General features: G+C 35.0%; 1 protein-coding gene across 6 annotated transcripts in view; it reads right to left on the bottom strand.

Moving 5' to 3' along the window:
* PCDH9 (protocadherin 9) overlaps window positions 1-13,597 on the bottom strand; it is a 682,018-nt gene that overhangs the window by 496,128 nt on the left and 172,293 nt on the right. Inside the window, exon 3 of one of the 6 annotated variants that reach the window (XM_015851671.3) lies at window positions 111-183. The exons of the other annotated variants lie outside the window; for them this stretch is intronic. Within the exon in view, the coding sequence (XP_015707157.1) occupies window positions 160-183 (24 nt within the window). The 3' untranslated portion in view covers window positions 111-159. The remainder of the gene's footprint in view (window positions 1-110; window positions 184-13,597) is intronic. 6 annotated transcript variants of the gene reach the window in all.

Below are 13,597 nucleotides of genomic sequence, written 5' to 3'. Positions count from 1 at the left end.
TATAGCTGACCAAACTAGATGGATAGACAACCTTGAAAGTGACAATCATTTATTTAAATGCAAAGTAAAGCACATTGGTGAGAAAAAGTGCAACAAATCTTTCACTTCACCTGATATCTCAATTAATAGCTCCAACTCAGAAAAAACATCTGGGCCCCACTACAGACTGTTCAACGAAAAGCCCTGTTCAAAAAAGCAAGTAGAATGTTATGATGCATAAGAAATGAACTAGGAATAAGAAAGAAAATATAATGTCATTACATGAATCAATAATTTTCCCTCCTCAGGAATAGTGTGAAGCACTGGTCACCCCATCACAAAAAGGATATTACCGAATTAGAAGGTATTCAGAGAAGAGTGATTGTGATAATTAGGCATAGAGAGAAGACTTCATATGAAAAGACTGAAAAAAAAAAAAAAAAAAAAAAAAAAGGAATTGTTAACCTTAGAAAAAAGATGAATAAGAAGGGATATGATGAAAGTATAAAAATGGTAAGTGGCAGAGAAAATAGATCCGGAGCTTCAGTAGTCCTGCATCTCATAATTCAAGAACAAAAGGACACTAAGTGAAAGTGAAAAGCAGCAGCTCCAAATGTGATAAAAGGACATACTTTTTAATGCAACACATAATTAGATTATGGAACTCAATGCCACAGGATGTCACTGATGTCAAGAGCTTACCAAGATTCAAAGAAGGACGAGGCACTTACAACTCTTGATATTCTTGGGAGTCTTACAGAGACTAACCATTAAAAGTTTTGAAAGAAAGGTTATGTCCTGCGTTTCATATTTTAAAAGACAATGCTTCTGAAAGGAATTTGGAGAAAATATGTCTAGAGTTGGATTCTTCCTGCTCTGGCTATTTGATTATTTTGTTCTTTGATTTGTTCTGTTTGTTTTTTCTCTGGAAACATCTGGGCAGTCTTGGAGAACGACTGTGTAAAAAATGAGTCACTATTGTGATTCATTTACTGTTACTGAAATGCTACTATTAGGGCTCTGCACTTCTCTTTCACAGAATAGTTGTCCTGTACTTTACTGTATTTCACTCCACCACAGTTAGCTGACTGGATTTGTGCATCCCCCATTGTTCTTTAGCATAATTGTTGCTCTAAGCAATGTGCCATGGCATTTATTTGGAGCAATGGTGTAATTTCTAGATGCAGAACAGAGCACAGTTTCACTGTGGCAGCTTTGCAATTGATTCCATGTGTTCCAATCGTCTTCAAGCCTAACCTTAATCTCCAGCTATCCTACTGACATCTTTTTTTTTCACTTTCTGCAGCTGTAAGACATATGCAATATCTCCAAGCAAGAGATACTTTGCCTTTTATGCCTCTTATTCTCCATGGTTTCCTTACCATATTTTTTTCTCCTTTTTGCCTGTCTTGCTGCTCAGAGAGATAAGGTATTATTCTGCTACCTTTTGTTCTTAAACTATTTTCCCATTCATCAACTTTTCTTTCTTGAGCTTTTCCTATAGGAAGATTTTCAGTGCAAGTAAATAATGATAGGCACAGGTATAAAAGACCTTTTTTCCCAAATCAGATATGTTAACTGAGAAGTGAATCAAAAATAGAGTGTGAAATATACCTGGTACAAACAAGCTTGTTGACTTTGAACCGTATTCCAAAATAATTCCTCCTTTTCTTATTAATTTCATTACATTTGCAAATAGAGAAGGGACAGAAAACCTTTAAGCATTATAAAAATAGAGGTTTCAGAGGCAAATGGTAGTAGTCTTTTTATTATTATTCATATTGTACTAAAATCAATTTAATTACATAGAATTAAGACTGCCTACAATTTTAAAAGATTCAGATTCAACTAACTTGTCACAGGCCTCATTCAACAGAAAATATTAAACTAGATAGCTGGGAGTTAAACTCTACTGGTAAATTTATACATGTTCTATTTACAGCTACTATAGTTTTCATTTGACACCTAGCCAGCACATAACCTACCAAGTTCTGTGAGGAGTTTGAGGGCAGCTACAAAGTAAGCAAAATATTGGGGGTGGGAAAATGAGCAGCTGAGTTTGTAGGGCTAGAAGGCCAAACGAAATGCGGGAGGCCTATAACTGCCCTAGAGACAAGCCAAATTTTGACAGTGCTCAGGAAATAAATACTGTAAAGATACCCTGAAGATATTTAAGCATGCTTGAGAGAGTGTGGCAGCCGGAACTGAGCTGAGGTATCTGAGCTACTTCAGAGAGTTGTAGTGCACCTTAGTTCATCTCTGCCCCAGTGATTGCCTCTGCTTTGCTACAGTTAATTTTCCTCCACTTCTAGCTGCATGCCTCACCAATCAGTTATGTTCCTGTGATTATTTTCTTATTTTGCCAAGAAAAAGATATATATATATATATTAAATTGGAATAAGAAGTTTATGTCCTACCCTTCCCAGCTTAAGTTGGCTTAACCAGAACGACTCTGTAACAGACTACTAAAATTAATGACTTGTGTCAATACTGTCTTTAGAGACATCCACATTATTCTCACCATATGATTTAGATACATCTGAAGATTTACAGGTAGTATGCAAGATGTTTTAGTCTGAATCCTGACCATGGGAAATGCACTTAGCACAATCTGTTAATTCATTTGTCCAAACATTCTGTGTAATATGGAATTAACATTAAATATTTCCAGTATTAAAACACAAGTAATGTGAGACATTTGTAATGACTACAGCAAAACTACTGGTATCTTAGAATTAGTCTCTGCTCAGAACTCTGAATTGTCCAAGGGCCAAATTTGTAACTCCTACTCATATAATTAGTCTCCTGATATTCACTAATTACGTGTGTAAGGTGTCTATGGAATAAGACTTGAAATCACAACTTTACTTTTAGCCATACTTTTAGCCAGTAGTTATTTCCACCAATAAGGTAAATCCCATGGCTTTAAGTTCACAAGGGGCATTACAGGGCAATGCAGCAAATAGTTACCACATATAGTATATTTTGCTTTTTGCTTTTCCTTGACATAATCATTGATAGTAAGATAAATGGTGAAAAAGCAAAGCAATCTCTGGAGCAATAAGATTTAGTCCATAGAATCACTGCTGCGATACACATTAGGACCATATGATTTATGATATTAACCGAGTTTTCAGTTTATGGTAACCAGAGCTCTCTCTTGAACTGTTCTCCATTTCTTTTTGCCTCATCTACAAACTATTCAGTATTCAAACATAAGAACAGTATTTTTAGCTTATTCATTTCTTCCAAAAGATCTCTGAGTAGAAAGTAGTTGCCTCACAAGATGAGAGTGCTTGTAGATAACATTATCAGAAGAGGTTTCTGTTACTCTCCATCATAATTCCTGACACAAGATAAAGGAGTATAAATGGGGAAAGTCGTAAGCACATTACAATATGAGATTTTAAAAACTAGATGAGACCATGCACCTAAGGGTTATGGATATTCTGTCCTCTACCCAGCCTAATAAAGGACTGATACACACTATTCCATAGTCACAAACTCTTCAAGAGAATTAGGTTTTTGTAATTGTAGTTACTTGTATGAAATTCTAACTAGTTATTAAGTTCTGAAATGCCTGTATAGCAAGGGTTAGTGCTAACACAAGTTGCAGTTGCAATATAACATGTCAAAAGCCAATGGACAAACTCTTAGTTATAGAAGACGATGCTGAAGAACTGAAAGTAGATCTTTGGTCAAGTAAGATGAAGAAATGATCTTAATCAGTAAATGATTAATTTTGAAAAAGGTAGAGAAGATTCTGTTCTATTATTTTCAACTTTTAACATTTTCTTTCACTGTTCTTAAGAAAATTTCATAAGCAGTGTTTGTCGCTTAACTCTCTGTGTCATCCAGATTCTAACAGTTAATCTATAAAGCAAGTATTACATTATGAATTTGGATGTTTCAGTACACTTTTTTTCTAGAGCAGCAGGTGACAAGTGATAGGACACAAGGAATCTGACTCAAGTTTTGCTTGGGAGGTTTAGATTGGTATTTAAAAAGGATGTATGCACAGAAAGGGTAGTAAAGGAATCTGAAGGGAAGCACTGCCAGTGAAGTAGCCATCCTTAGAGATGTGTAGATATGGCACTAAAGGACATGATCTAGTGATGAAACTCTGTAAGCGAGGTTAATGACTGAACTTGATCTTGAAGGTTTTATTCAACCTAGATGATACTAAGATTATATTACTTCTTGCCTTAACAGAAATCAGTAGTGAGCTTACAGTGTCTGAAAAATAAAATGAATTTAGGGTTTTTTGTTTGTTTGTTTGTTTGTTTTTTACTTTACTTCGGGGTACCCCTTGGTACCACGTCTTGGGCAATTCACAGATTTTGTCTTCAAGAGACAGAGAGATACTTGAAATAGTAGGCTGGTCTCAAAATTCCTCAAAGTACTTTCTGTCAGCATCTCCTTGTAGTTCTTTCAAGTTACTTTCACATGTCCTAATGTTTAGTAGTTTGAGCTTTACAACAGCAATTGGCCTGTTTAGATGACAATTAGTAATCATCTGAAAAATATAAGGCTTCATTAAGAATCATTTTCATTCCCAATGAGGCACTTACTTAGAACTACTTCTTGTTCAGTAAAACTAAATGCATTACTAAGTTTTCTTGTAGAAAAACCTTCTATCGTAGTTAACTTGGAGTTTCTCTCTCTCTCTCTCTCTTTTTTTTTTTTTTTTTTATTCACATTTTTTCTAACTCCTAATTTGGACAATTCTGTCATCTTGTAATGCTGAAAATTACATTTAGGGTAATGGTAAAGAGAAATTAACTAGTGCCAGTTTCCCATGGATCTGAAGCAGAAGGAACAAGTCTCTGAGTGAAAGCATGCAAAGACTACATATATCATAGAAGGCAAAGTGCAAGGCAAATGCTGTTACTAATTCACTGTGTAGTTAAAAACAAACAAAAAAATACTTTTTTTCTCTTACTTATAAACAAGCTATTCCTGTTACAGAAACCCTCTGACACAACATTAAGAAACTTAACTACAAGGAGAGATTTCTTTTGCATCAGAACTACAATTTAGATATTGTTTAGGAAGATGATTATTTGCCATTTTTAAGAGTAGTTTTACTACACCCAAATATCTATGACATTATATTAAACAACCCCCAGGTGACACCATGTACACTCAATCTGTCATTTTCAAGGTACTCTACTGCCCTCAAAGGAAGTAATAGATAGTATTTTTAATAAATGAGTGAGTTATAAAATCACATTTCACTTTGAGGATCCTTCTATTTCACTCTCAACACAGAAGTGGTGAGTATCTTCACCTGAGGGCCATTTTCTATGTGCTCATAGACCAAAAGGTCGTATTTGAAATCTCAGCAAGAGTTCTCCCTCTGCCCCTTCTCATTTAACAAAAAGTTTGTATGATATAACCTTCCACAAGCTGTAGCAGAGAGAATCCTCTCAGCTTAAGCACGTAAAACTCTATATTATAACGGCGACAGAAATCTCATTTTCCAACCATACTCTGTCTTCTGCAGAATATACAAGGTTTAAATGCAGATGCAGTGAAAATCTCATTAATGACTCAGATCAACAGCTGCCATTGATCGTTAAAACGTAAATGCAGTGACTTCTAAATCTTAAAATGACATACCAGCTGTGCATTTTGGGAAATGAGAACAACTGAATATAATTTAACAATATATGAATATTATCTTCCCGCTACATAAATATTGTTAAACATTTTCTAGTTAAAATGAAAAGAACAACATAGTCTTTATCTGACATTTTCAAATTATCTGATAAACAAAAAGAAATACTCTTTTTTTTTCTTCATGTCTATCATACTACTTTCTTGATGCTTATATAATTTGCTTTCAAACTGCAAAGAGATGCCTGAAAAACAGCTTGGAAAGATTTTCCATTTATTTTTAAAGCATAAAATGCTGTAAATACTTATATACTTAAAACTAGTGTATCTCACCAGACAACATTTTGAAATAGAATGTCATTATGATATAAATGAACCAAAAACATCACTTTTTGATAATGGATTAGAATGTATACTGGGTGTGAGTTGCAGATAATTGCATCTTGTGGGAAACACTGCCTTCAGTAGTTACATACTGTTAAAAATTAAGTTATTTGGCAATTAAAAAATAGGGTAACTGTATAAAACTGTATAACATTAATAATAATAATAATAATAATAATAATAATAATAATAATAATAATAATAGGTGACTATTATCTCTGATTCCTAACATTCATTAACAAGTATCTCATCTCCATTTCTCAGTTTGTTTTTAAAGCCTATGTATTTAACAGGAAGTAAGTTTTTTTTGTTGTTGTTTTTTTTGTTTTTATTTAAAGCCCTGTTTACCAAAGGAGGGGGAGAGAAAGGGGAAAAAAAAAAAAAAAAAAAAAAAAAAAAGAAAGAAAAGAAAAGAAAAGAAAAGAAAAGAGAAGAAAAGAAAAGAAAAGAAAAGAAAAGAAAAGAAAAGAAAAGAAAAGAAAAGAAAAGAAAAGAAAAGAAAAGAAAAGAAAAGAAAAGAAAAGAAAAGAAAAGAAAAGAAAAGAAAAGAAAAGAAAAGAAAAGAAAAGAAAAGAAAAGAAAGAAAAAAAAAAGACAAGGATAAAAATATTTTAGATCTATATTAAAAAGATGTAATTTTTTTGGAACAGGTGTTAGTAAACTTTTTTTTCAGTTTGAAGCTACATGCAAAATGCAGTCTGATTGAAACAAAATAATAACTAATCAAATCATTGTCAAGTACCTAAAATGACTATCTGTAGCAAATGAGTTCTCAGTGAATTCAAGAATTAGTGAGCAACTCCATCCCAGAACATCTATAACAAAGAACATGCAACTGCAGTTCTACTTCAAGTCAAAGAGGCCAGAAATTAAAGGAAGCCGAGCAGCTCCTGGGATCCATGCCCCCATGCAAATAAACCAATAAATAAGTGGGAGAAAGCAATCAACACATTCTTCACACAGAACTATGTCATCCATTTAGAGATTTCACTAACTAATCTCTCAGCTGTGTTGCAATGGTTAACCTTCTCAAGTACCACAGAACTTTGGAAAAAGTGCTTCAACTCATCATTCAGGAGGGTCATTGTGCAAGCTTGTAACCAGTCACTGTTTTGCATCTACTTTTGTGCACTTTGGATATGTAAATATTATTACTATTTTTTCTCTCTGTATTTTGGTATAACTTTGATAAAGACCATGTATACAGAAAGCCAGTAGCAAATCTGGCATCAAGCATTCTTCCTTGTAAATTCCCTGTGACATACATGGCTCTATCTGGTTTAAACTAAAAAGCAACACGTGCAAGGTTACACTTAAGGAAATAAAAAACGTCTTTGTGAAAAGCAAGTAAAAGGAAGCTCATAAGAAGCACTTATTCAGTCACTACAAATTAGAACTTCCTCCCTCTTCCATTCACCTCTGCCTGAACCAGAGATATTATTTTAACATACTTCCAAGAACAACTAATGTGGGTATGCTCCAGGGCTATGTACAGGAAGACTAAGAAAAACACTGGCAACAAGCTACAGAGTTACAAGGCATGAATGAAGCAAATAATTGTCACATGACAGAAAAAGCAGATCAACTCTTACTGCTAGACTTGTTTTGCTGTTATTCATTATTTATCTTTCAGTTTCAAGCAAGAAAAAGAGGAACAGCCTTGAACATCTTCTCAATTTCTTGTCAACTTGTAGGTCTTTACTTACATATCAAGAAGTCACAGTCTCAGGAAGCTGTCTGTCCCTGTACACAGTGGAATATTTGCATGACTAGCATAGTAATTCTGTTTCAGGTATTTGGCTTTTATGGTTTAACTGTCTCTATCACAAACATACTGCTTAATGGCACTGTTTGACCAACATACACAGAGCTTTGCCAACTGATCAAGAAATAGCTGAGTAGGTATGACCTGTGACCACATTTATTGATATTTCCTCTAAAAACTCTTCTGAATCATCATCTGGCTCATTGTTTAAGTCTGATCCCTTTTGTTAAAAAAGTCAAAGCTTGTCTTCTCGCTCTAAAAATAAAGAGAAATCAGAATTCAGGACTTTATTCCTCCACTGAAAGGCCCGAGAGTCAATAAGGATATGTAGAAACTCCTCACCTTCATTAGCAGCATGATTGAAAGGAAGAAAGCCCCCAAAATAAATAAATAAATAAATAAATAAAAATAAAAATAAAGGGCTGTTGCCCATCCACCAAGAACACAGGCACAGCAAACCAATAAATCTGTTGCTAGAAAACCAAATCCCTTTTGGCCAAAGTACCTTATAGATTTCTATAAATGAACAGATTTGACAGGAATGCAGGCAAACCTCTCAATTTGTGGCAAGTGCTGCATACATATGGCATTTCTGACAAAATGATGTATTAAAAATGGTGTAAGGAAAGACTATGCTTTTGAAGCATGACACAAGTACAGCAATCCATCCAGATTTTAACATACTGCAATAATTAATGTTGTTATGCATATTTTACCTTGAATGTTTACGATTACTGGAGAACTTGCTTGCTGTCTCTGCTAGTCGAAAATAAGGAGTAATCAAATATTTCCTTCACACAACCCTGTTTACTTCCTGTAAACGTCAGGACACCTGACGTTGTCTTAAAACTGGAAACAAAATACAGCTTTAATGCCCAGAAATAAACATTATCAGCAAATCCTCAGATCTCAGAAGGAGAGTTTTGTGGGTGTTTTTTTTTCTGCTGCTGTTGTGTTGTGTTTTTTTTTGTTTGTTTGTTTTGTTGTTGTTGTTTTTTCCATTACAGAGTCTTCTTGTGTTTTGTTTGTTTGTTCGTTTTCTCCTTTTAATTGTCATCCTTACAGCTGAATGGCCTTGACTCTGCTCTTACTTTTAGCCACTCACCTTCACAGTTGTAGCCAATAAATCTGCTGGCCTTTGAACTCCCATTTCAGAAAACACCTTTTATTTCTTCAGGTAGGTAGGTGCAAGTACTACCATTCAGCTAAGCACATTATGACACTGCTTCTGACTTTTCCAGCTGTGGCTATATAAAAGTGTTTAATTGTTCGTTTTGTGTAGCCTGAAAGTAGTGAGTCAGCCTACCCATAATTTCAACTATTGAACAAAGTTAAAGATCTAGGTTAAAGAGTTTAATTTAACTTGGTTTAATGGACTGATCAGAGGCCTGCTGTCAAAGATCTCCCAAAATAACATTCTGTTTTTGGACTGCCTTCCATATTTCATCAGCAACATTCATAGAATCATGTAATCCAGAATTGGAAGGGACACACATGGATTATAGAATCACTAACTGGCTTAGGTTGGATGGGATTTTGAAGGACATCTAGTTCCAACTCCCCTACCATGGGCAGGGTTGGGTTGCCAACCAATACATCAGGTTGCCCAGAGCCCCTCATCCAACCTGGCCTTGAATGCTTTCATTTGTGGGGCATCAATAACCTGTTCCAGCATCTTACCACCCTCTGAATAAAAACTGTTTTCTTAACACCTCAACCAAAAGCACCCCTTTTAATTTAAAAGCCATTCTCCCTTCCTATCAATATGATTGAGGCCATCTCCTGGCTCCACACCTGCAATTCAAATCATATTTCTGAGAGTGTTGTCCAAACACTTCTTGACCTCTGACAGTTTGGTGCCATGACCACTGACCTGGCCCTTCTGTGATGCAACTCCATGCTGTTCCCTTGGGTCATACTAGTGTCACCTGAGAGATCAGTAGCTGCCCTCCACTCCTCTCAGGAGGAAGCTGTAGTTTGCCATGAGGTCTTCTCTCCGTCTTCTCTGGACTGAACAAACCAAGTGACCTCAGGTTCATGTCATACACCTTGCCCTGGGTGCTCTCTAATAGTTTTATATCTTTCTTTTATTATGACTCCCAACTGTGCTTGAGGTGAAGCTGCATCAGCACAAGGCAGAGCAGGACAATTCTTTCCTGCAACCAGATAGCAGGGCTGAGCCTGATGCACCCAAGGGGACATCTTGCAATCATTCACCACTAAAAACAAAGCTTTTATTTCTTCATGGTTGATTTGTTGTTTTTGTTTAACAGATCAAAGCAATAAATCCACTCAATTAGGTATGTCCTTTAAAATAAAATGCTTCATATGGAAGTACAAATTTAAAGCAATAATATTTTCCAAACATCTTGGGTATGTGTGAGGCTATTAACCCACAATGTGAACTTCTCACACTAAATTTAGGGCAAAACGACAGTCTTTATTTATTTATTTATTTATTTGTTTGTTTGTTTGTTTGTTTGTTTGTTATAATTAATTAAAAATACTCAATGATATATATTCAAAATTTATATTTCTGACAATATACTGTCACTCCTATCTATGTTAGGAAGGAAACTTCCTTATTGTCAGCCATCATAAACTAAGCATCAAGATGCCAGATAATTTAAAGGAACTAGGCACTGAAGAATGTTCTCACAACAGAACATATTTTAAGCTCAAATTATAAATATACATGACATCAAGAATAAATAGAAGTACATGACTTCACTTGGATCTGTAATAACTGCTGGTATTCCAGTCCTGGAATTTGACTGAAACTATTAACAATTATTAAACAAGATGCTCATGTTTACTCAGTTTTAATATTAGTTTAAGTGTCCAGAGGAAAATGGCAATGTTTAATATTTAATTATTAAACACTTTGATTAAACATCTAAGTGTTAAACTAATATTAAAGTAGGCTGAAAAGGAGTTTTTGGAGCCTTCTGTAGGTGTTCTGGGTTCGAATGACAAAAAAGCTTTTTGAAATTTATCGAATAGACATTTTTGATTTAAAAGTGATCTGACCCTAAGATCACAAATGTCAGTTGTAATTAATAAGCAATATTTTAAAGTTTTATTTAGTGCTGGGCTGAAAAACCTTTAATGTAACAATAGAATTTGCAAGACATCGACTAAAATCAGGCAAGAGTGTAGCAACTCCATGGTAGGGCAGAATTTACTCACCCTATATGCAGAAAAAGGTAAAATGATGCACTAAGCATTTCTTACTACTTCAAACAAATAATTTACAGTTTTTCCATTATACAAGATAAAGGAATTGGAACTCCATAATAAATGTATTGAGTTTCCCCTAAAATCTACTAGAGTTTGTCCAAGTGTCCAAGTAAGCTTCCATAACTCAGACATTAAACCTTGTCTTAAGATTTGTTCCCTTTTATCTGGAATTATTATTTTACATCAATCATTTATAAGTTCATCCAAGTTTTTCCTGGAAACTCCTGTCACAGCAAATTGGACTCACACCTCTAAAGAAGCCTGAAGAGAAGTTTCCGAACTCCAGGGGAAAAAAAAAAAAAAGATCCAAGGAAGTTTGAGACAAAACCAAACCAAACCAAACCATTCCAAACCAAACCAAACCAACCAACCAACCAAACAAACAAAAAACACTCCCTAGAAACTAACTATTCTCAATCACAAAACTACGGCAATTACAAATAGGGATAGACATCAGCTGTCTGGGTGCAAATGTAGAAGCCTTCGTTTTTGTCCATTTTATATCATAGGCACAAATTATCAAGGTGCAATTTCTACTGTATTAAAAAGACAGTACATTATGCTTCTGGCTTTCTGTCACATTTAATAAAGAGAAATCCTTCTACTGAATGAACAGTACCCCTTGGCTACTTTTAAAGTAATCCACTGAGAATAACACAGCATTTAAAAAGTATTGTGTATTTTTTAAGGAAAGATCCCAAAGAATTGTTGCTCTCATTTTCCCTTATATATGAAATAAGTTTGCAAATACTGCTACTCTAGAGTTAGAGTTTGTTTGTTTCTCTTTTTTTTAATTATTGACAGTGGTTAAAAGATTGTTTAAGACTAGCTGCACCAGAGTTTCAGATAGCAAGTGTGACAGACTCTGCAGGTGTACAGTGCTTTTCCTATTGATACAAATTGAATTTGAACACTGCAATTTATTCAGCAATCAAACCAATCACTGCACTGCAGTTTTGTCTTTCAGCTTTCATTTCCCAACCAACTATTCTTAACTACTTTGCTACTTTTGTTTTACAGCAAAGTGCTATTAGGTGGTCTTCAATGATGAGGGTAGGGGGATTTAGAAAATTTTAAAGAACATTTCAACTTTCCACATCAGCTATTAGGTACCATCATTCAGAGCTCTTTCATACTACCTACCTTTCTCCAAAAACTCTAATATGTATTTATCCTTACCTTATTAAAAAAAGAATCATTACCTCATGCAAAATGTTTAAACATATCAAAGATCAGAACAGCATGCAAGTGAAATTTGCTCTAATAAACTGTGAACACTTGTCCAAAGATTATTTGAAATCCTTATTTTTTCATTAAAAAACAAGCTGGGAAAAAAAAAAAAAAGTTTCCTTAAAACAATTGTGTTTTAACTTATTTTGTTAAAGATATTTAATGTAAACAGTGCTCCAAAATAACCAATGTGAAAACATCAAAGAATGAAAGTTAACTTCAGATTGCTCAATAGATAAGAGCAGAAAGAAAAGTGACCAACTCAGGACAATCAGATTGGCAGCAAGCTAAAGGAGAAAAAAATAGAGCAATCTTACGGTGCTGAGCCAATATATAAACCTGGATTAATAGCTAGCCTTGGCAAGGCTCAAATGTGAAGATGCTTGCATCGGGCATCCTAGAGTTGCTGCTACCAGAGGTTGTTGCTATGGTAACCAGTGACAGTCAGCCAACAGTAAAATGAATTTAGAAAAGATAGTTAGGAAGTATTGAAAGGAAGAAAGGAAAAGGAGGGAAGAAGTTTGATGTCTGTAAGAATATGCATAGTTCCATTATCTTCTGCTTGTTCTATGGAAGCAGATAAATCAGTCATTGAAATGGAGCAGAATTTCCATTTTATCTCCGTGATATCTGAATGATATTCCTGCCTGTATGAGCTTCTAATTGAAAGAAATTATTGTCTCGTTCATGCGACAGCTTGTCAATGACTCAGCAATCCAGCAAATTCAGCAGCCTCTGAAAACTGCATGAAACTGTTAGTGCATTGTTCTCATCTAAACTGTTTACAGGAAGCGTGGAGTGGCCCATTTCTGTCTTTTGCCTTTAAATCAGCCTGAGGAAGGTTCCACCCTGACATGTAAGAGGGCTCAACGGAAGAAGTATTTGTCATTAAAACAAAAGGATCTGGGATTTTACAAATCTGGTGGAAAACTCAGTTGATTTTTTCAAAGAAAGAACAAAACACAGACTGGTTATTTTAGAAGCAAAAATTTTGTTCAAAAGAGGGTAGCTGGAACAGCAGTCACTAGACCGTAAATCACAGTGCCCATGCCCAGCTGTGCAGCACAGCATGGAAGAAAAGGTTTTGGATGGCGGTGTCCCTCAGCGATAGCTGTGGATGTGTATGCCAAAGAGGTAGTTATTGTTGTTTACTTGCTGTGCTATCAACATGGTATGCTAGAAAGCACACTTTTTAGGAATCAGTGTGTGTACACTATATTATCTTATCTGCTGAAAAACATTGTCCCAAGTCCCCCAGAAAACTCCTGCTGGAGTACTGGCAGAAAGAGATAAAAATGTAGTACTTCTGGTAAAACTATAGTGCTGAACTAGACTTCCCTACAAGCACCTTTTTCTAAGATTGACTGTATGCTGTGATC

Source organism: Coturnix japonica, chromosome 1, assembly GCF_054131305.1.
Source record: "Coturnix japonica strain WE chromosome 1, WE-NBRP24, whole genome shotgun sequence".
Classification (NCBI taxonomy): Eukaryota; Metazoa; Chordata; class Aves; order Galliformes; family Phasianidae; genus Coturnix; species Coturnix japonica.
Note: the sequence above shows the minus strand (reverse complement) of the source record. Positions and strands in the feature narration are given on the sequence as shown.